The sequence below is a fragment of the Temnothorax americanus genome, unplaced genomic scaffold (assembly GCF_048541705.1).
Source record: "Temnothorax americanus isolate GAGA-0224 unplaced genomic scaffold, ASM4854170v1 Scaffold36, whole genome shotgun sequence".
NCBI lineage: Eukaryota > Metazoa > Arthropoda > Insecta > Hymenoptera > Formicidae > Temnothorax > Temnothorax americanus.
In genome coordinates this window covers 978731-1001226 of record NW_027509505.1, presented here as the reverse complement: position 1 = coordinate 1001226, position 22496 = coordinate 978731, and the positions used below count along the sequence as shown (strand labels likewise).

The window sequence follows — 22496 nt, the reverse complement described above, 5'->3', positions numbered from 1 at the left end:
GGACAGGCTTCCTAAGTGCCGTGAGCCTTACAATGTTGTGTAAAGCGAAAGTTGTGGCAAATTTTCAGATATATTACGTATACTTTTACGGTATACAATGGCAAAAAATTAAAGAAAAGTAACAAATTAAAGAAGCATAAAAAGGAGAAGATATAATATAAAAAAGAGGAAGAAAACAAGAGAATGAGATATAAAAAGAGGTAGAAAATCGAAGTTCAAGAGTGAAAAGAGACGGAAAACAATGAGATAAACGGAGATCCGTAACGATAGAAACACATAAAGGTGCCAATTCATGAGACGCTGAAAATGAGCGTCAACAAGGTGAACGTGGTGGTTTCGCTTTGACGCTAGCGTCAAAGAAATGAAGTTGAATTTGTTTAATATTCAGCGTCGTCGCTGAATCGTCGTTAATCGTCCCAGTACAATCAAACATAGACTTCGAAATACGTAAAATATTAATTATTTTCAAGTAATATCTGCAAGTAATAATATTTTATGGATACATATATAAATAAAAGATATTAGATAGATTTATTTAATTTTAGCTATACAAAGCCATGAAATGGACTTGGTTTACAATATACTTTAAACACACTCATACCAACTTTTTTAACTTAACGCGTGACACTGTTAATTCCTTATTCCATACTTTTTTAATTTCTTCTAGAAAAACCACCCCTTAAACCCTACACGCCTAAACCCATAAATAAAAGATATTATTTCTGAAGATTTTTACTTGCTGAAAATGAGCGTCGAACGTTAACGTGAAAAGGCACCTTAAAGGAGGTAAAGACACAAATACGAAAAACATACGGGACTCGAAAGAAACGAGAGAAAGAGAACGATAGAAGTGAATACAAGGAAGAAGAGAAGAAGAATAACGAATAGAGAAGGTCCACTAGAGAAAGAGAGCTAAAGCGACGCGAGAGAATAAGGACGAGTTTGAGACGGTGACAGAATGCGAGTAGAATCTAAGGGGAGGACGAGATTGAGAAAGTATAAGAAAGAACGACGGAAAGAAGGTCTAAAAAAATTTGAAGAATGCATGAATACACTATTAAAGTATCCAAATATTCGAAGAATAAGACTTGAAAATCGAGGCTTGATTATTCAAATCGCAAGAGAAAATACGAATTATGTTGAAAGTTTTATAATTTTAAGACGTGTAAAGAATGAGCATCTTGGTTTTCAAAACGGACACTATTAATATTGGACGATGACTCATCTGTTTCTCTATACATAAGAAATGCAGGAAAGTTATCGCACTTTTTTCAAAAGAAGAGACAATTTAAACTTTGATCGTAACGAATCGAATTTCGTACGTTACAGATGCAGAAATAGCGGAAGAAAGATTAATCGATAAATTATTCAGAAAATAAGAAAATGCAAAGGAGCTTTAACCAGAATGTGGTTAAGAAAAGAAAAACTCTGGAGTAGCAATCGCCGAAAAACAGTTTACGAAGTAAAGCAACAGATGTACACGTCTTTAGGCGCTGGAAACCGGAAGACAGGGTACAGTCAACACAGAAAGGTGAATGAAGAATGAAAGTTGGAGAAGCAATGTATACTCTGAAAAAGGCAGAACGTTGTGTGATGCAAGGGCAGGGAAGGGAGGAAAGGGAAAGAGGCAGGTAAAGCATCGAGCAGAAAACTGCAAGAGGGAACCGCGCGGGCCCCTCCGCCCCTATTCAATTATATTTCTCCATCATAAATGCCTATATTGTTACGTTTGTCAATGGCGGGGTAAGTGAGGGTCGGACGGACGGATAATACTGCCGAATTGTACCCTGTGACCCTACGTTATACCGTTCCCAAGTCCTTTATGACGAAGTCGGAGGGCTTCGGAATTTTTCATCACTCTTCGTCTTGGGAACCACCTGTATCGCTACATTTCGTTGTACGAGAAATTAAATTTCAGAGACTTCTCGTGTAATGTGTAATATATATACATACACAAAACTATTAACGAAGCACCGATATTTAAAATAACGTTCCGGAGACGCGCATTATTATAAAATCGCCTTGCGCGAAAATGTGGTACTCACCTTGAGCGTGCAGTTATTGTTGTGATTAACGGGTGGATACGCCGGATGCCCCGGCATGTGGGGATGAGGGTGTCCAGGGTGATGTGGATGATCCTGCATCATGCCGCCACCGCTATGATGATGCCCGTTGCTGCCCATGCCTTGTCCAGGTTGTAGGGTACCGTAGGGGGTGGCGGGATCACCGGCACCACCAGTATGCTGGGGTGAGTGCGGGCTGGGTAAGTCGGGGGTGGTCGTGGTGCCGCCACCGCCACCTCCGCCACCTCCACCGGTCCCATACGCGTGATGCGGCCCGCCGGGCCCCGGATGATGCGGACTGCTCGAGAGCGAGGGATGGTGGGGGTAGGCTGCGGAGTGGCCCGGATGGTGGGGGTTCATACCAGCGGTTAACGCGCTCGCCAGTTTGACCGATGAGAGGGTGGGCTCAGGGAGCCCACCGACGGTTTCCAACGGTGAAACGAAGAAGAGAGGAGCGGCTGTGCGGCGCTCTATTGCGTCCCCGCACCGGCTCTTTTCTTCCGGTACTTGGATGAAACCTGCAACAATAAAATAAAAATAATTTTTAGCTGCTTGATTTTGAGTCTGACGTAAATATAATTGTTTAACGGTAAATGCTAGTTCAATATATCGATTATCTTTTTCTTTGGTAATGATTCCATAGTAGAATCTTAATTGCTAAATAAATTAATATTGCAGAACGGTGATATTTCGAACTTTGCTTCCTTTCTCGAACTTGGTCTATCGTTGTCACTACTCGAAAAATCTTATCTTGTTTATGGCACGATAAAATTGTCGGACCGAAACGTAAATGCGAGAAAATTTCTTCAACTTTCCGAGAATGCAATAGAATTCATGAAGCAGTCTGACCTATTCTTTGTCAAAGATTGTGAGATCGGCAAGAACGGCACACGCCCATCTTAATTAGCAATAATTGTCCTTCTCTAGCTCAGCGTGTGTCAATCGATCTTCCATTCCAAATTTCTGTCTTTCTTTGGGACGCAAGCGTCTTTTATTTGTGTGGTCAGCCTTAAGGGCGGAAGGTATCTTCCGTATTCTTTGTAAGATACGTTAGCCCATAACGGTTTTCTCTATAGCACTTAACGACGTATGCGTACGCATAATGATTAAATGAATAATGAAGGAGGAATAATGATTACATTGTAACGACGAGCGATAATAAATTCGTTGGTTCGGCAGTCTCGCAAGGACAGAGATGCGTGTATAATATCGAAAAATCTCTTTGTTACGCTAAAGGGATTTTTCGCGCTTCGTTTCGATGAATGCGATTCTAGTGTACGCGGGGAAAGTAAAACTGTCGGGTGTGCGACCTCGGTGGGAGAAAGTAATTAGCGCGCGCGCGCTGAAGCATATATTATTCCACGATGCAGGCGCACATCGGTACATCGGAACACACTCAGGCTCTTAATACGTATTTAATTAAGTATGCCGTGGTAGAGAGCGTAGGAGGACGCGCGGAGGAGGGCGGACGACGGGGGAGTTTATAGTGGATATCAGTATGGGCAACCATAACTCTCGCGCCTCCGCCAGCGAGCAGCGTGCCACTTATACGAGCACCTACCGCGATGGAATTTCATCCTCGCCGTTACCACATAAATCTCCGGCGCATTAATGCCCTTACGGACTCGCCCGCTCCGCGTTTCTGCGTGTCGGCTTCTTCTTAATGCGGTTACTTAGGTCCTGCGCGCGTGTCGCACGGCGCTCCGTTCGCAAGTCGCGACGATTTCAACTGTCGCGTCTTATCGCGTCGATATTAGATCGAAGGTATCACGGATCGCGAAACGTTAAAATCTCGTGTCAGATTGCGCAGAAAAAGCTGCGGGATTGTCGACGTTGTTGACGAGTAAATCGAAAACACCGAAAGCGCGTTTGCCCGAAATCTAACCAAATCGATGTCATTAAAATATCAGATTCGAGTGTTCGATTCGCCCGTCGACTTGTGATTTCAAGTGCAGATGCCGATGCTCCTCGTCGTTCGTTATCAGCTCGCTCCCACGTGTTTACGAGGCCTGACCTCTCCGGAGACGTTCGCCGTGCTCCTCGCGGAAGCGCGATAGCCGAACGATAACAAGATGATAACGAGGGAATACACCGGTAATTACCGGAATGATAATGACAAGGAGAACGACGAAAGCGCGTAGGTGGGTGGGAGGGAGGAGGGGGAAGGAGGCGAAGGAGGAGAACGGCGGAGGGCGATCGGCTGCGATAGGGATAATTAACGATCGCAATCGTACGAAAATGAGGACAGGGCGAGTGCGACGACGACGATAACGAGCGGTCCAGCGATCTTATTAGCGATAAGCGTCGATAACGAGGACGCCCCGTTCTATACGACAGCGAGCGGAAAGAAAGTCAGCCTAAGGATTAATGGCGATCCTCGCAGTCGGCGGGGGTGGAACGTTACATTCCGGTGGATTACATTCCAACCCCCTGGTGGCTTGCCTGTAAACCATTTCAAGGTCGTCCACGATATTTTTTTTTTATTTTAAACGTTAATTGAACGTGGTTGACACATAATAAAATTAATACAATTTCAAACTAAACAAATAGGACACAAAGCAGCACAGAATTAATTAAGCAAAAAACTAAAGAAGAATGAAAAATATTTGAATCTCCCTTTTCTATTAAAAAGGATTCCCCCCTCGATTCGTCGCAATTTTATTTATCCGTCGCAGTTTGATTTAGTCAGTTGTAATATACGATTATGCAAGGACGAATTGTTAAGAATTATACTCTATAAGAGGATGGAAAATTTAAGACATAAAATATTTTTATTGCAACGTTGGAGTTAATCGATTGCATTCAGCTTTGGAATGAATCTGCAAAGACTGTACAATGCTATGTATTGTTACATACCTATACATTGTTTATAAACGCCGCGTTACGGTCAATATATCGATTGTACATGCGGCTTACGTCGCTGTAATTCACTTACTATGCAAAATCGTCGAACTCTCTTTGTCCTTCTCATCGTTACAACTTTCTCTCTCTCTCTCTCTCTCTCTCTCTCTTTGCCTTGATCGGGTCCTTTCTTTCTCTTTTTCTCTCTCAGTTCCGTCTCCATTGCTTTTAACCTTGAACTCCCTCGTTACCGTATCACGCTCCGTAGCACACGACTCCTAGAAGTTTTAGAGATCCTGAGGGAATCCCATTATGAATTCTACGGATCTACTGGCACTTGTACGAACACAAGATGGTGGTGTAATTGCTCGACCGGATCATTGGGCGCTTTTTTTAAGAGATTTATGATTTTTCTCTCGCTTATTTGTTGATCCTTGTGTGTGATATTTGCCATGTTAGAAGATAATAGCGTGTAATTAGTCAGCACAAAGTTAAATAAAAATAAACGAGTTAATTCTTAACGAAACAATCTTTATATTCTATATACATATACCATTAAAATTAAATTGGAGAACATTTGCATAATTTTTATAATTATTTGAATTTGAATTTTGTATAATTATTTGACAAGAATCTCAGAAAAATTTTCGGTTAACTCTTTCATCGAACAATCGAAAAGAACTGATGAAGAAGAAGGGAAGGTTGGAAACTGTCAATAGCGTTGGCGGGCATAATAGACGCGGGCCCGACGGCACGCGCGACGGGCAAAAATTTAATTAGCAAAAGCCCGAAAATTAATTGCGCGCGCCGTCTTATTGTACTCTGCCCTCGTGCCTCGGAGCATTACCCGAGCGCGCACCGTCTATATACACAGGGAATGTAATATTCACAACAGCCTATATCCGAGCTAGCAGTCAGGGTGCCCAACCTCCACCCACCCTCCGTCCTCTTCTTGCACGGTAGGTAGATGCCAGGGCCGAAGACACGAAGGGCGCGTCGCACCACTTGGTCACTACAAACTATCTAGTCTTTGAACCATATCTAGTCTAGCGCTTGGACCCTCCTTTGGTTCTTATAAAAGACTTGGATTTCCTTTACGAATCGCTTATAGATTCTTGAACTTTCCTTTTGTTTCTTCTTGATTCATAAATTGTCTGTTTGTATAAGTCTCCCTGGTGTATTAAATCTTCGACTTTCATTTTTCTTCATTTTCTTAAACTATTGAACTGTATAACTATATTTTCTAGATTGCTGAAATTCGAAATGTATAAAATTTTAAACTTTGCTGTCCTAAATTTCATATCCGTCAACGCTCTCACGCATTAGTAGAATCTTATTTTTTGATGCGCCGCGCCGTCGTTAATAAAATTTGAGTTTGACGCAATAAACGCTGTTAGAGCTCCGTTAATTTCGGCGAAATTTGTTCAGGGTTGTAAGGGATCGTGTCGTCGGCCCTGACAGGTGCCTACGCAGCCCTCGGTGGTAAGAGCGATGTACCGTGTGCCAAGGGTTAGTGTTAGTGTCGATGGTACCGTGGTGGTGGTGGTACAGCGGTGGTACCCGTGAGCGTTTAGTCGAAGACGCCGTTACGACGGAGGGGTGGGGTGCGCGAGGGGTTAGGGGTAGCGCCGAGGGGGTGCAATATGACATTATTAATTGCTCCACAATGCCACCGGCGTGCAGGCACGGGGGACACGAGGAACCGGGGCTTTCCCCTGGAGCCGACCAATTGCGCGGCCGTCGTGCGGGGGAAATTTCATTAAGTGGATTCTTATAGACGCGGTTTTGAGATTAACAATATGATATGTGCGCATCCTCCTAGCCGTAAGATATTAGATCCGGTTGCTCGGCCTCTATATTGCCGGATGGCTGACTGAAGCTCCTTTACGAACGAAGCGATTGTAATTGCGTCGTCTGCGCGCGATCAATTACGTTCAGTTGTATGTTCCCCTAAATTATCTCCATATTCAAACGTTTCTTTAATTTATAATTCAAGCTTCGTCCATAAAAAATGGTAAACGCATTATTTTGACCGTTTGCCAAATCCGTTACATGAGATTTTTTCGAAATATTTATTCGTACGATGTAATAAATCAGGGAATGTAGCGCATTCTTGCCTTGAATATAAGAAATATCTGGCAGTATCTTTCAAAGCGCGGAACGAAATGCGCGATACGCCATGCATTGCGCTGGTCGCGCGCATCTAGTAATCGTATTACATTTATTCGAGTACGCGAGCGCGTAATACCCGGTATCTAGTCGTTTCAGAATCAAAGACGTCCAGTTGTTTGATCATACGATCTAAAATAAACGGCGCGATCCGTTCGTCAAGTATAACGACTCTATATACCGTAAGTTCAACGTTCGCGCAACAGAAGCGCCTAGATTATCTGTAGATTTTCTATATTTCCTAGTTTTTCCACGATGAGCTCCCGATGGATTAATTCCCGTTCTTAAGGTAGCATTACGTTACACTGTTACAGCTATCAGCTAAGAAACGCGAACGCGCTAAATAGTATTAACTATGCGGCCACATCGAATATTGGGCAAATTTGTCGAATACGCCGAATACCAAATAGTTGCCGAATACTCTCGCTGCATTTCTAATAGCAATTAAGCGCGCGGCAGATTGAGCGTGAATGCGGCAGCTCGCTCACATTCAGGATTCATCTATTAATGTCGATAATAATCGACATAGAATACTATTCTATGGATTGTTGCCACTTATCTCGACCGATCTCGCTGCAGGTTTTTTGTCGATAGAATAAGAGAGAAAGAGAGCAAAGGATGCCATATTCGCCGTGTGATCCCCGGCTAACAGAACTCTACGTTTCATCTCGTATTTCTTTTAACGTATCACCGCGGCACCGGTGCTCCGAGGGGTGAATTTGAAATTTTTGTCGTTCGCTCTCTTTGCCAATATGTTTCCACCTCCTTGTAATGGTGGTTCCTATGTATCAACTGCTTTATATTTTTCTTCATTAATTCGCCCGGTCGACGAGTTGGTTAACGAACGATGGGGGTGACGAGGGGGCCAGGGGTGCAGCGGCCTCTGAAGCAAAGAGATAGTGGGAAAGGGGTGAGCGGAGGGAAACGGGTAGAAAGTTGAAGGTAACCGACACCCTTTCGCAAAAAGTAATTGGTTAATGCCTCGGAAATGAGTTTAGTTCCTTTTTGTTCCACCAACGCGCCGCTCCTTTTTCGACTGTTTTTCTTTCTCCGCTCCTCCGTTTTTCTATACGCACCTATACACACGTATAGCTACTATCCCCCTTCTCCTCTTCCACCAGACTGTACGCTCGCCCGCGCGCGCACTCGTTTTTGCGCTCTCCGCGGTCACATTGTGAGTGCCTTTGCAGCGACATTATCCGAAGTGTAAAAGTGTCATTACAGTATGATGGAAGACGACAATGTCGGCGAAGACGAAGTTTAACCCTCCCGGTGCAAGCGCGCGACGTAAAAACGTCATAAAAACCAAATGTTTCACTGCGCCTTGTTTCAGTTAGATGTAGAATTTATATTAATGAAGTCTAGTTGTAGCGCAACGTGCATCCCCCTCGATCAGGTAGAAGCAACATTAACTCCCGCTATCCGAGGGAGAAACGCGTAGTCAAGTCATCATCATATATTATCATAATATTATAATAGAGGCAGATACGTTTATGCGTGTATGTGTCTGCACCGAGAGCTGAAAAGGAAAATATTATTCTCGTTGCTTCCGAGGGCGTCGAACGACTTCCGAAATATTATACGATACGATTTCTCTTGCGACACAGATACCCTCGCGTTAAATCGACGTCACATTACCGCACGCGCGTGTACAAGTATGTTGCACGGCTTAACAATCATAACGGGTAGCGCGTCCCGCGTCCCGTCTCGGGAGCATGCCAGTCAGATGTCAGCGGAGATTTAGCGACAACTTCCTGGCCCGCGCCGCGCCGGTCCGCAACCACCACCCACCCCCCTCCGTAATGCCGTCGTCCCGGCTGTAGGACAAGTGAGACAAGAGAGGCGTATCTCTGCGACTCGTAAAGATAACCAGGAGAGTAAATCCCGTGAGCTTCCCCGAATACTGTACGCGGGGAAAGAGGCGAATTCATTAAGCCGCTGATTTACCGACACCTTCCGGTGGTGGCGAAATTGTGCGGGAAATAACGCGATTCGTCTGCCTCTGTGTACCCCTGTACGGGGCGTTCATCCCGCTACGGCAGCGTAGGATAAAAGGATTGATTGACTAATGGCTGATTGGAGCCGGAAATGACGACTGAATTGACTAAAATACAAAATGGTAGAACGGCGAAATGTAATAGCAATTACGTGGGAACAATGAGGACACACAAAATTAGAAAATGTTTGTCGTTGAATATTATTTTATTTTATAAAACTTCAATTTCAACTGATTCTATGGATTTCGACGAGTAGAATCTAACGGGTCTAATCCATCCTTGTTAGAATTAACGAGAAATAAGCAAGCTAAATCAGATATATGCCGTGTACGTGCTACGGCACGAAGGAGGAACGCTCGAAGAGTTCAAAGGTCGCCTCGCGTTTGGGTACGATGGCCGCCAGGATGCTCCGTTGCTTTTAATAAAATGTCTCGGAACCGGCTTAAGATCCGAGACGCGCGTTTTAATAAAGGCGGCAGGCTCGAGGACGAATTCATTAGAGATCGCTATTATATTATATTTCGGAAAGCTGCGCGCTGTCCTGCGCGCAGTGACTCGCGAAACTTTCTGCCTGGCGACTAATTATTGTATTATTAATTGTTAATTATAATTAATTGCGCGTCGGCCCGTGACCAGGTTAATTGACATTGATTTATGGCTTTAATTAAAGGTGCCGACGCGAAATGTCTTACACGGCGCAGGGTGGTTTTAACAACACCTTTTAAGAGTATCCCGGCCCCCGCGCTCGCGCGCTCGCGCGCGCGCGCGCACTCTCCGTCTCCCTTTCCTTCCTTTTGTGTAACGGCCTTTAGACGTGGCTTCCTACGAGATCGTCCATTGTCGGATCGAAATTAACAATAAGCCGCGCTGCCATTTTTCACGCGTGACTTATTTGGACATTAAATTAAACTCGAGCCCGGAGGAGGAAAGTGCTGGTGTACTGATACGCGAAAATTTCTTTAAGAAGGAAGAGAAAGTTTTTGCAATAGCATTTTTTTAGAGATAACGAGCGCAAAACGTCAAATCGCTCGTTGCTGCGACGACATCAGGGAACAATCGAATATGATTTATAAAATCGTTCACGATAAATACGATTTTCATAGAAATATTCAATCTATGTCCGTGTATCACGCTCATGCGTGCGCGTATGCGGTACGCACATGCACGCATGCATATACGTATATCGAGGCAGGTGCTTAGGTTCAAGGATTCTATAAAGACCACACGCTAAGATCACCGTCCATTTCTTAAATCCTCGCATTTTACCCTTTGCTGCCTCCATCCTCGGTGCGCGCGAGCGAACATCGGCGCACACTCGCGCGCGTGTGTACACGATCGTCCCCCTCTGCCCCCACCGACACTTGGCGTCCCGGACAAGGAGGGGGGGGGGGGAGTAAAAGGCGTTCTCGGATCTCCAGCCATGTAAACCGGTCGATCTGGTCGTTCCTCCCCCACCATGCCGACCACCTGCTCGCCTAGCGAGGGCCTTCGGGCCTCTCCAGCCGCAACGCCGAGCCCTGCCATTAAATTTATTCGAGTCCCATTGAGGCCCTGCCGAATTCACGCCACTTAACGTTCGCCGGGTGATAGGGAGTCGCGATGCTATTCGTTCGCGCACAGCCGAGGTAATTTTATTCGGATAAATCGGGAATTTATATATCCGTGGTTTCTTTCGTGGTTCTTTCACGGCTTGCCGCGAGAATTTAGAAGTTAGGCGAAAGTAAGAACGAAAATAACATTCATGCCTGAATTTATATACATTGAACGGACAACGCTTACGGCATATTACGGAGAAGGAGGATCGATAATTGAAGAAAATCGCAAACGATAGGTCCTGCGAACAACTGGCAGTCACTCTCACCGCGAGAACGAAATCCCTGCGAAAGTTCTACATAAGAGAAAGAGCGCGCGTAGATGGTATTCGCTAAAGTAGTACTGGAAATGGAGCTTTTATACGAAAGTACTCCATATCACTTTATTTAAGATTTACCCTCTCACTCGCCCCTTTCAACCCCCAACAAGACTCGTCCATTTCGCCGGCTCTCCCCCTCCCCGTTCGTCCTCCTCCTTGCTTGGTTGTTCTACCATTCTTAAGCTCGATCCTCGCTGCTGCTCGAGCGCGTTCTTCTGTATTGACGTCTTCGCCTGGTTCTCTTTGCACCACCCTCCGCGTTTTGTTTGTTTATCCCACTTTTCAACCTCTTTAACATAATCCATCTGCTTAGTGTTTCGTCCCGGGAATTGGACGAAGCTTTCCGGCAATTTATCGCGTTCTTTCGAACCGCTGTTGCATCTCGGCTCCACTTTGCAGTTGCGATTGTTTGCTAAGCTGTCAAAGTCGCCCTAGACTGCAACGTAACAGTAGAATTTGCGTTGATAAAGTCGTTGCGTTGAAGCAACGGACGCGAAAGTCAACGTTTTTTTTACAATTTTGATAAATGTCTTGCGTTAATTTGAAAACTTCCGTGCTCTTTAATAGATCGTAAGTCTGGAAATTTTCCACATGCCACGCATGGTGATAAACTGATGTAACTTTCTCATTGTTTGTGCTCACTCAGTATTGCGCGATATCAACGAACTCTCACCAAAACCGCTCGTTAAGCCTAACAGCCTCCTTTCCCATTATATCTTCTTTGTCTCTTTGCCTCTGCTTCTTCTCCTCTACTCTCCTCTCTCTCTCTTTTGTCTGTTCTTTTAATCGGTCCTGGTGTCACTCGCCAGATAATTGATATTGATACGCAGTATGCACGCTCGCTGCAACGCGGTACAGTTTAATTAGGCAGAAGCGAGGAACGAAGAAAAGGAAAGCAGGATTGCTCTTATTGGAAGAGCCGCTCGGGATTACGTTATAAATACAAAGACAGGCAGAGAGAGGAGGAGAGAGAGAGGAGGAGAGAGAGGGAGGTAGGCGAGTATTATTTGGAGCCCCCGCCGCTAATTGGAGTAACTTTGCTTCTCAAACGATTGTTTATCGTCCGAGGGGAGGACTGACGCGCATTCTCCATCCTACGCGACTAAAGGAGGGTGTAACCCGCGATTTTATGGGAGATCAGGCTAATTACGTCGCTCAAACTAGCCAGGGTCTTGCTTTGGACCGCGAAGAAAAGTCGTTCCGCCCTTAGACTTTTCCGCGAGTCTCACTATTCGATATTTAGATTGAAATTTTTTTTACTTATTATGAATTTAACGCAATAATCAACTAAAATTTCTAATGATTAACTGCATACTGCATAGCGATATATCTTTATTAGCAATATATCTTTACATTGCAATTCGGTATAAAATAACAGAACCTATTTGAATCTTTAGTTCCGTTTCGAAATCAACGTTATTTCCGAATTAATCTATCCTACATCATAATTGCCTTTCGATTTATTCTACACATATATCTGTATCGTCCGCGGGCACAATGTCATTCAACCCCGAAGGTTAATAAAACATATCCATCCGTTATCCGTCTACTTCTCCCCCTGAGGTCGCGTATTTATATCGGCCGCGCCATTATCCCACGCAAGCCACCCCCGTGAGCGTGTCACCCGTCGCCCCGTCGTCGTCTATAATCCCTGTAGGTCGCGGAATGCACGAAACCATGGAATCGGTCTTCGACGGGGGCTTCGGAGCAGTATGGACGAGGCTTCGTTTTAATTAGCAGTAAACAGCCTCCATTAAGCTCGAAGCAGTAAATCACCTACACTTATACCGGCGCTACCCACCCACCGCAATCGCCCCGCCACACCCTCGCGGCGGCCTCGTGGAGCCATCTTCGATCGAGGGGAGTCGCGCGGCCGAGGGTGGAGGGCCGAGAGGGCGGCGGACGAGGACGGGCACGGGCTGGGGAGAGGGATACATTACATTTCAATTTGGATCTGTCCGTCCTTCTTGCGGGAGCGGGAGACGAGCACTCCGCCATGGACCAATGCGCTCCGTCGAAATAGGGAGAGCTTGCGAATTTTCCTGGCCAGCCGTACCTGCAGGAGCGCCTGTATCGCGCGTCGAGGACAATAAGAGGACCTGGAACTTACCGATATGCTCCGGAGCTTCCGGGAAATCCGGTTGCGTTATGGATATATCCCTTTACGTATACAGTTAGAAACTAGATCGTTCGCGCACTTGAACAGTCATCGTGTCTCGTGAGTTTTTTTTACGATTTCATTAGGAATCTCCAAATTTTGGCTCTCTGGCAAGGATAGCGCGAGATAAATCTCTATGAGATAAAAATAGAGACATTAGGTAAAGCGGATAATGAATTCTCGGCGAAATGAGGGAGGCAACGTGAACGGGATACCAGGATCGAAATTACGTTCTCGCGTAAATACGTGCCGTATTCAATTTCGACTGCTGTGAGAGTAGGAGGATCAACGTTGTGCGAAGGAAGTCGGCGTCTCGCACACTTGCTCGCAAAAGCGGAACAAATGTCTTGTTTATGAGGGTGGTATTGATTGAGACAGATGTAATATAAGTTACATATAAGTTCCGTTATGTTTTGTGTAGCGTTATTTTTATCCTGGACCCCTTATTTCTTTTATTGTTTAAATTTATTATTTATAATACTCATTAACATTTAATGTTATTTTATCTCAAGAAATATATATAGTTCCATCCGTAGAAATAATATATACGTAAACAATTTATCCTTGTAGTATAAAATTCGCAAGAATCACCAAAACCTGCGACGTTTTCGACGTAAACTCCGCTGAAAGGATCGATACACACGCTTGCAAGTTCGTGTAGCAAGCGAGAGCGAGAGCGTGGCAGCCTTATGCCGACCTGCTCCACGAGGAGGAGGTCAGAGGTCGAGGGCTTCGTCAAGTCAGGAACCCGTCGATCCAGTTTCTGCCTGGAATCACAGTCCCGTTTTCACCTCGAAACCCTTGAACTCGACCTGGCGAGTCGCCGCCGCAACGCTATTCCGCGCACGTAAACGAAGAAAAGCGGCGCTTTTATATATGATCGCTTTGAAATTTACCGAAAACAGCGCTTTCCACCTGTGCCGGGAAAGTCACGGAGTCTTCGAGCGAGTCGCGCCGATTAACGCTGTGTAAATCAGTGGTGCTCAGTCGTGACCGACCGTGCTTTCTTCAATCTGCAGTTGCGCACAATATGAAATCAGTGTAAACGAAACGCTATACATATTTCTCATTTAGACGGAAAGACGTTGAAAGTTATGTCGTATTTTTGTTAACGCGATAATGAATTTAAAATTTACCTTCTTACGATAACGCGATAATCTTGCAATAGTATACACAGAAATATTTTTTATGAAACAAATGTGGTTATATTATTACATTCAACAAACTGAGGAATGCCATACGTAAACGCTTAGTAAGGCGGAGAGAAAGAAATCTCGTAGCCCTTGTCGTGCTGGAGTGCACGGGACCAATGGGGCCCTTTGTAAGGTTGGGCCCAACAAACGACCCTTTGTCCTCCACTAAAAGGAGACCTCCGAAGTGGAGAAATCGAAAACTCTCGCTCTGCTCGTTGAAATTTATTGTTTGTTTAGTCCGATGGCTTTGTACGCGCTTCTGTTCAAAAGTTTTTCGATTTCTGAGTTGCATTTAAGGAAGCTTTCGATCCGTACACCGTGATTCTTCGTGAATGCATTTCTCGAAATTGTTGAGTACTTTTAAATGGACACAGAATATCACAAATTTGTTATAAAAAGAGGCTATATATTTTTCTCGCTGTCAATCATAATAGACATTATGTAATTATTACAGGATTTCCAGTTGTATTCAATAATGTTGCATCCAACTTCTCATTTACTATAAATCCTTTTAGAAAACATTTCGCATACCTCTCTCAAGCGACAGGAACACGCGCGTGCGCCTCAAGCGGAATTAATTCCGCCAAGCTCGACTCCGTGTTCTAAACGGGAGGGTTAAAATCCATCCCACGGCTCGCGTGGAAAAACGCATCCCCCGTCCCGCGGCGACTAGTTGTACGAAGAAAAAAAGGAGAAATCGAGGGAGTGAAGCGCGATCTGCAGAGGAAAGCGAAGGAAGGGATGGAGGGGGGGGGACAGAAGGTGGAGAAGAACGTCTGCGAGGAGCAGCAAGGAGGGCTAAGACGTTGTCCCGCCAACAGGTGGCAGCGGCCTCACACCCCTCTGGCACCACCCCTCTCCCCCTCCTATCTCATCCTTCCTGGCAGCAACCACGACGATAACCCGCGGCGACACCCGATAAAACGGGTAGAGAGGGTTGGGGGTCTACGATGCCGGGGTAAGTGGGTCGGGGACGAAGGAGAAAAAGAAAAACACCGGAGGGATTATCGGCCTTGGATACACTACCAGCCCTGCCCGCTACCGCTCACGCACATCCCTTCTTAACGAAAGCAGCTCTCCGCTAGCTAGCACATTCACCCGACACGACGCGACGCCACGACGATTCTCGTGCGGGACGCGAAAGATCGTATTCGAGATCGGAGTAACGGGCACATTTGTAACGTAAATTCGCGAGTTCCCCAAGTTCCGTATTATCTTTTACGAACCACTGAAAGCGCCTCGTCTAATCTTTTTTCATCATTTATTTATGAATTATCGCGTATAACAATGGAGCACACGGTTTCGTCACGCACAGTGACCATACGCAATACGTTTATCAGATGACAGGCTGGCTGCTTCCTCGTCAAGATCCATTTGCCTACGAGGACGTACAGCTGCATTATCGTGCCGTAATGTCAAATACTAACAGCGGGCCGCAGCGAATGGTATCATTACGGCATCTCATAGCGGGCCATCGCCATCCCACACCCTTCTCCGTAACCGTATTTCTCCGCTGTAGGACACGCGGCGCCGAGTGCTGCAGCAAACAGGCTAATGCGTCTTAATAAAAGCATTGACTGACGTGTGCTTGATAGCGGAATCAATTTCCTTATTGTTAATTATTGCTAAACATTATTGTATATTTATATTTCGTGGCCATAAATCGATCGAGCAATTGGAATTGACTTAATTAGTTTGTTCAAGTTTATTGCAATCAATAGAAATATAGGATCAGAGAGGGAGGAGAGAGAGAGAGAGAGAGAGAGAGAGAGAGAGAGAGAGAGAGAGAGAGAGAATGAATCTTTCTACTGGTTATATTATTTCACTCGTAAATAGCCTCATCTTCTGTCCCTTTCTCTTTCTGCTCGAATCCACAATATCCTAAACGTACCACTGACCGTTACTCTCGATGGTGCAATATTTTTAGAAGCTCGATATTTCATACGTTTATGTACTATCGCCAGCAGTGTATAAAGCGCGTTTTATCACGTGTTTTAAAGCAAATCCCGATGGGGAAAAAACTTGGTCTATGAAACCAGAATTTACTATTACATACAGAATTCCTTTTCCATCGTTATGACAATATCGGCGACAGTAATAACAGATATACCTGGAAATATTTATGTGTCTTTCCTTCTTCCTCTGTCTCACCGCATGTCGCATGTCACGATTCCACCCACGGTACTTATCCAATTGGTCACCATTCGTAAACGACGTGTTAATCCTCCTCTCACCTCCGACACACGGATTTTATATATTTTTTTAATTTACGCCGTCGTCGAATAAACAAGCGTTTACCCGTCGAGGAAGCGGACCTATACCTGGACGATTCTCTCTCGGTTAATCTCGGTCGCAGGATCTTCGTGAGATATCTTAAGAGCACGGAATCAATTATCGCTACTTTCACCGCGTGGGCGCGCCGCATCTGGCATGTCCGGCTCTCCCACGTCCACGTGTTCCTCTCGAGAGTTCCTGCGTGTATATGAGAACGCGCCTATAAAGTGTCGGCAATCGCTGATACATAATACTGTAACGCGGAATTAACGATGATGACAACAACGACCGTTAACATGCCCGAAAGAAATTCCAATAAAAATCCATAAATTTAACCCGAGTCGCTGATAATCCGTGTATTCGCGCGATGCACCTGAGTTCCCAAGGAGGAACGATCGAGATCGGAGGAAACCGAGGAAATTTATCGAGGAGAGAGAAATCTGCGCGCGCCGAGCGTTTCACGCCGCTTTCATCGCGATCTCGCGCGAAGTTTAATGAGATAAACTCGCGTCCGAGCATTGGTCGTGCATGATATTGGAGAAGTATCCGTGTACTTTGGAGACACGTGCCTCCACGCGAAAAAGATCACGTATCCGCTTCGTAATTTGGACGCATGTATACTGCTTTTAAAGTTATATATGTAGCGGACTCGGGCGGTTTCGAGGATCCCGAAATAGGTTTGTCGTGTCTTGGTTACAGCTTCCGACGGGATAACCCAGGATAATCTCATTGTTAGCGTGTACGTAGGTGTTGTAGCAGCCGTAGTTTACGTAATCTCCCGCGATATACGCCACACATCTCGGTGAAGACACAGCGGAAAATAAAAGGACAATTCCGCCTACGAAATGATACGCGGTCCGAACGATCGAAACACGTGAGAGCGCAGCTTACTCACCTCTTAGCTCGTCTTTATACTAATTGAAATTAGTGATAGATGACGAGTGAAAGGAAGGACGAAGAATGGAAAGGCAAACTTACCGGGGGGGAAATAGGCAAACAAGAAGCCCGCCGCGTTTTCGGCTCGTTGCCGGCGATGACTGGCGAATATCTTTCGAGAGCAACGTGCGTGCACGCGTGTTTGTACGCGTTGCATTCGTGTGCGTGTGCGCGTGTATGAAGACACACCCGAGTAAACGAAAGAGCGTCTATAAGCAGTGATAGTTATTAAGGTGTCGATGATGACGGGGAATCTTTGCGGTCTTCAGGATTCACTTTCGTCGGCCGAAAGTGGGATCAACGTAAGACCTCTAATAGCGATATCGCATTACCGAGCGCTTAACCACCCGCAACCCAAATTTTTTTCCCCCGTTTCTAGACGCTTACAGGCGTTTACGTTCTCACACACACATATACGATTTCTAAAAGATTTTCGGCCACGTGGAGTAACGGTATATTTTTAGATTGTCAAATCATACACGAATTTAAAAGTACAGTTTGTCTGGTTCATGTTTATTTTGAGCTTGCCTCCATGGAGTAATCTAACGAACGTAATTGTGCATCATTTATGCCCGTTGAACCAAGAAGGAGCGGTGGGTGATAAGAAATTGCTTGGAAAATTGGCTTATCCTGATCCTTGTCTACATATTTCCAACCCTTCTTCGCTCTCACGCTGATAAACGATATATTGACGACAACACCGACAATCTGCCACGCCTTCATTGATAAGATATCTTTTTCCTTTTCCTCTTATTCCATATTTAGAAAAAATGCACCAAACATAATCTGCTTCTCATAGATAGAAAGATTGACTTTTTCAACACGACGACATGTATATTGAGCGGAGAATGATGTAATCTCCCCAAAATGATATAATCTTAAATTTCCGCTCGTGATTTCTCCAGATAGAGATTGTTGCCAGGGAAATATCCTGGAGGATGCCAACTCAGGCGGGGACTCGCGAGAGCGAGTCGTCGTGACGGCGCTAACGCAGCGGGAATCTCGTTTCGAACGTTAACGAAGTTAGCGCGTGGTGGGCCCGCGCAAAACGCGCGCGTCATCGAGCGTAATGACCGATTACGCGGGACGAGTGTCATCGGCATACCGACCGTCCGGACCGACCGGGCCGGCCAGCCATGACGATGACGTCGCGGCGTTACGCGCACGGATCGTTATTGAATTATACGCGATGCCCATAATCGAATGATCATTATGTCGAGTTAACGAGCTGCGTTAAAGGCAGCGGGACGCGGCTGCGCGCGTGAAGGGCGACGCAGGATGTTGCGGACGTCGGTCAGCGATCCTTCCTTCGTCTGCGCGGACAATCGGCACGCGGTCGCGTTGAACGGATTTGAGAGGGAACGATTTCGGAGTGCGTTAATTTTTATCGAGTGAGTAGTGACTCACGGTTGAAGGGGATTCATGTGGCTAACGTCTCGAATGTCTAATTTGTTGCAACCCGCCGTGCGAAGATGGCCGCCGAATCGAGGGTCCAATTATAGCCGGGGCGCAAAGAGTTAATTAATTGGCGTTATTTACCAGAGACGGCATACGATCCTTCTACGCGCCCGCCGTCTCGTTGCTTTCTTTCTGGCGCATCTTCCGTCGCGACCCCGCGCCACACGAATACGCGGGACTCATCGCTGCGCCTGTTTGTGTGCCACTCATACCGACTCACCATCCTGCCACCCCCTCCCACGTGTCCATTAGAATATTAATGCGAATTGATGCACACGTGTCATTACCGTAATGAGTTGGTTGCTGCTGTCCATGAGTGTACAAAGTGTCGTCTGAAAAGCAATCACGAAATTGCGGGTGTCTCCCCGGCGCCTCTTGCTCTCCTTTCCCCGTCGCTTCGCCATCCCTTATCATCCAAGTCCCCTTAGAGACCGCGAAGCCACGAGAAGCTCTCGTTTTCTCGGACCACGTGCGTATCGCGATCAGAGAGAAACACGACGTCCCAAATTTTCGAGAAACGGTTTGGCTAAAAACATAAAATTCGAACATTCTGAGAATTAGCGTATCCGAGAATAGCTTTAATTTTTTAAGTAAATGGTTTGCAAGATGCACATCGGATCATGTTGTCTCGAGGACGTGTGTTAAAAGCACATGTTAAATGTTCCAAAATTAATTGACACGATAAGTCGCTTTCCGTCCACATGTAAGTGTCCCCTTGCGAAAAGACATAAATACGAAGGTGTCGGATACCTTCGGCCGAATTAAGGAAAAACAGGAAAAAGACCCGTTCATCTGAAATTAACGACGACCGTTTTCGACGGCTTCTTTCAGGTAAAGATCGTCCTATTATAAACAATAGGTTGTGACCGTTACATTCACAGTTTTTGACCAGTTCTGAGATTTGGCCCATTTTCAGGCAAGAAAACACATCCGGACAGGACGGTCAGTACAGATATTAGTTTTCAAGAATAGGTTGTATTAGAAGTTAATTCGTTGTAAAACGTTGTGTAAAACATTTTGTCAGCCTATTTCACGAATTACTATCGTTACATTAGTTCTCATCTTGCCGATTATATCTTATTCATTAAAATAACTGCTACACTAAAATAAATAACGCGAATAGTACGCCTATTTTTATTTAATTTTGTAATGTGGTCTTCTCTGTATGTCGCAGTGAACAAAGGATTGTGAACGGATAGGTGTGCAAATATTAATTTTATTTTCAAACACGGTCCTTTTATCGAAGTGTAAAAATTGATGAACCGTTAATGAATAAATAAATTGTTATACCCGAGGCAACGCGCAACTCGTCCCGTGTTTATTGACCCTGTTTTGTTTAAGTCGCCGAAAATCCGCTTGGAAAAGTTCTGCGTTAATAAGTAAAGCTCGTTAATAATTACACAGTCAAATATAGAGCAATGGTTCGAACCGATAAATCGAGGAACGGACTGACTAATAAATGCTTTCGATTAATGCAAAACGACATCCCGTGCGAGCAGATATACACTAGAAAAATTGTGGTTAAAGATTATTGACGTTTGATTGCGTCAGTATTTTTCGTAAACGAGCAGAAATTTTTTGTTTTATACAAATAGAGCTGCATCTAATTAGAAATTAGACGTTATCTGATTGGTTAACATTAGTCTCAACTTAACTTACTGTGTTTACTATAATTGTATATTATAAATATTTTAACTAAAAGGAAGTAACAAAAAGAACGAGTGCTTGGAAAAATATAGAGAAAAAACTAAGAAAGATGGGGAGAAGAGTAAGAGAGAAAGGCAAGAGGGACAGTGGGGAAAAAGAGAGAAGAGGGTGGTACTGAGAGAAGCGAAGGACGGGGACGGTTTTCGACGAACATGGGAGCTATCGACGAAACGAGCTGTAAAGCGATCGTTAGAGAGTACGGGGACGGTACGGTATATACGATCGTATCGGCAGCTAATGGACGTACAATTAACGTGGCGCGCATCTGCGATTGGATCTTCGTCAAATGGCGATAAATTAAGTTAATTAGCTCGTTACACGTATCACCCAGTGGCTCTTGACGCTGGTCACAGTTTGACGAATGTGACGGTCGTTAATCGCTTCGATTTGCTGGACTTCCCAGTGTGTCTCGCGATCTCGATCTTCCCTCGTCGCGAATAACACTCTCCATGCCCGCATCGGCGAACTAGAATGTAAGTTGGCTAACTTTCGCGTAAATGTCGAAGATCAGATTCGGAATCTCGAATCAAATTTCGGGATTCGAGTCCAACGAGATCGTCGAAAGATTGATTTTTTGCCAAATCATCGCTGTCGAATTATAAAAAAAAAAAATCTCGTTTCCAATATCGCGTTTGTAGATGTAGGTATCATTGGGTTACTATCACAGAAAGCACGCGAACTCGACTCCGAGACGAGGTGACGTATAAGCGATGGAAGGATTTCGCCTCACTCCCTCTCCCTCCCCCTTCCTAACGATGTGTGCATCGCGAGACTGCATCACCGGAGCGGCGCACACTTGCGGAACGGAAAATAGCGCATTAGCGGCGGCAGCTGCGTCCGAATTGAACTGTTATTCGAGAAAAGCGAGAGGGGAAGAGACCCTCGCAAAAATGTCGCGCTACGTTACGAGAGTAAAGCTAATCGGTGAAATCACCATTGCATATTGCTCGTGCTGTACGTTTTCGGAATAAAAATCACACAATCACGGTATCTAATACCTTCAAAGCTGACTCGAGGACTCAAAAGGGAGACGGTGTGCCAGCGTGTGTCGCTACTATCAGTTTATCAGATTCTGGCGGTGGCTGCGACAGCTGTTACCTCAAAGTATGGTAATTTCGCGTGAAGATAGAAAGAGAGAAAGAGAGAAAGAGAGAGATGAGAAGAAATAGAGAAATGTGAATGAGATAGAAATACAGAGATAGTAAGAGAAAAAAAAGACAGGTAGAACAAGAATATTTATTTCGCCCTCGAGCATATAAACATATTGGCTCTGTGCTCGAATTTAAAAAAGAGACCACATATTCGACGAAAACGAAGGATAGTTGCCTTCATATTTTATTGTAAGAAAGATAAAAGATAACGAAATGCAAGAATGTAAAAAGGATTTTACTATGTAGTTTCTGGTGTGAAACTCCCTGAAAGCATTAAGAAGTATAACATACGTTGTAATAGTTGCAGATGAAAAGAAAACGTGTCGTTCCGCAAAATAATAAATTAAATTATAACTGCGGGAGAAGAAAGGAAAGTACAGTGGAGGCCGAAAACAGAGATGAGGGTTTACAAAGGCCGGGTTTTCATCCGAAGAAACTGGAAATGGTAGAGAGGGAAGGAGGGAGCCGGTGTACAGGCTGCCGCTATTGGAAAACAGAGAAACGAACGGTGAGACGAGCAATATCTGTCAAACACATATTTTTTCGGATTTATCACGCCCTTGTTTCCCCAAAAGCCAATTTAATTTTCCTGTGGCAACTATCGCTGGCTTTCGAGGGGAAGATGCGCTCAACATCT

The 22496-nt window shown here is 45.0% G+C and overlaps 1 protein-coding gene across 4 annotated transcripts in view; it reads right to left on the bottom strand.

Annotated features, from left to right (window-relative positions):
- The window catches only part of LOC143901752 (uncharacterized), a 169548-nt gene that overhangs the window by 28152 nt on the left and 118900 nt on the right, over positions 1-22496 (bottom strand). For 2 of the 4 annotated variants that reach the window (XM_077414275.1, XM_077414276.1), the window contains 2 exons: positions 19289-19527; positions 2046-2581 (listed from right to left, as the gene is read on the bottom strand). In XM_077414275.1, coding sequence (XP_077270401.1) covers positions 2046-2581; positions 19289-19415 — 663 coding nt within the window. In that variant the 5' untranslated portion in view covers positions 19416-19527. The remainder of the gene's footprint in view (positions 1-2045; positions 2582-19288; positions 19528-22496) is intronic. The other 2 variants (XM_077414278.1, XM_077414277.1) reach the window with 1 other exon arrangement.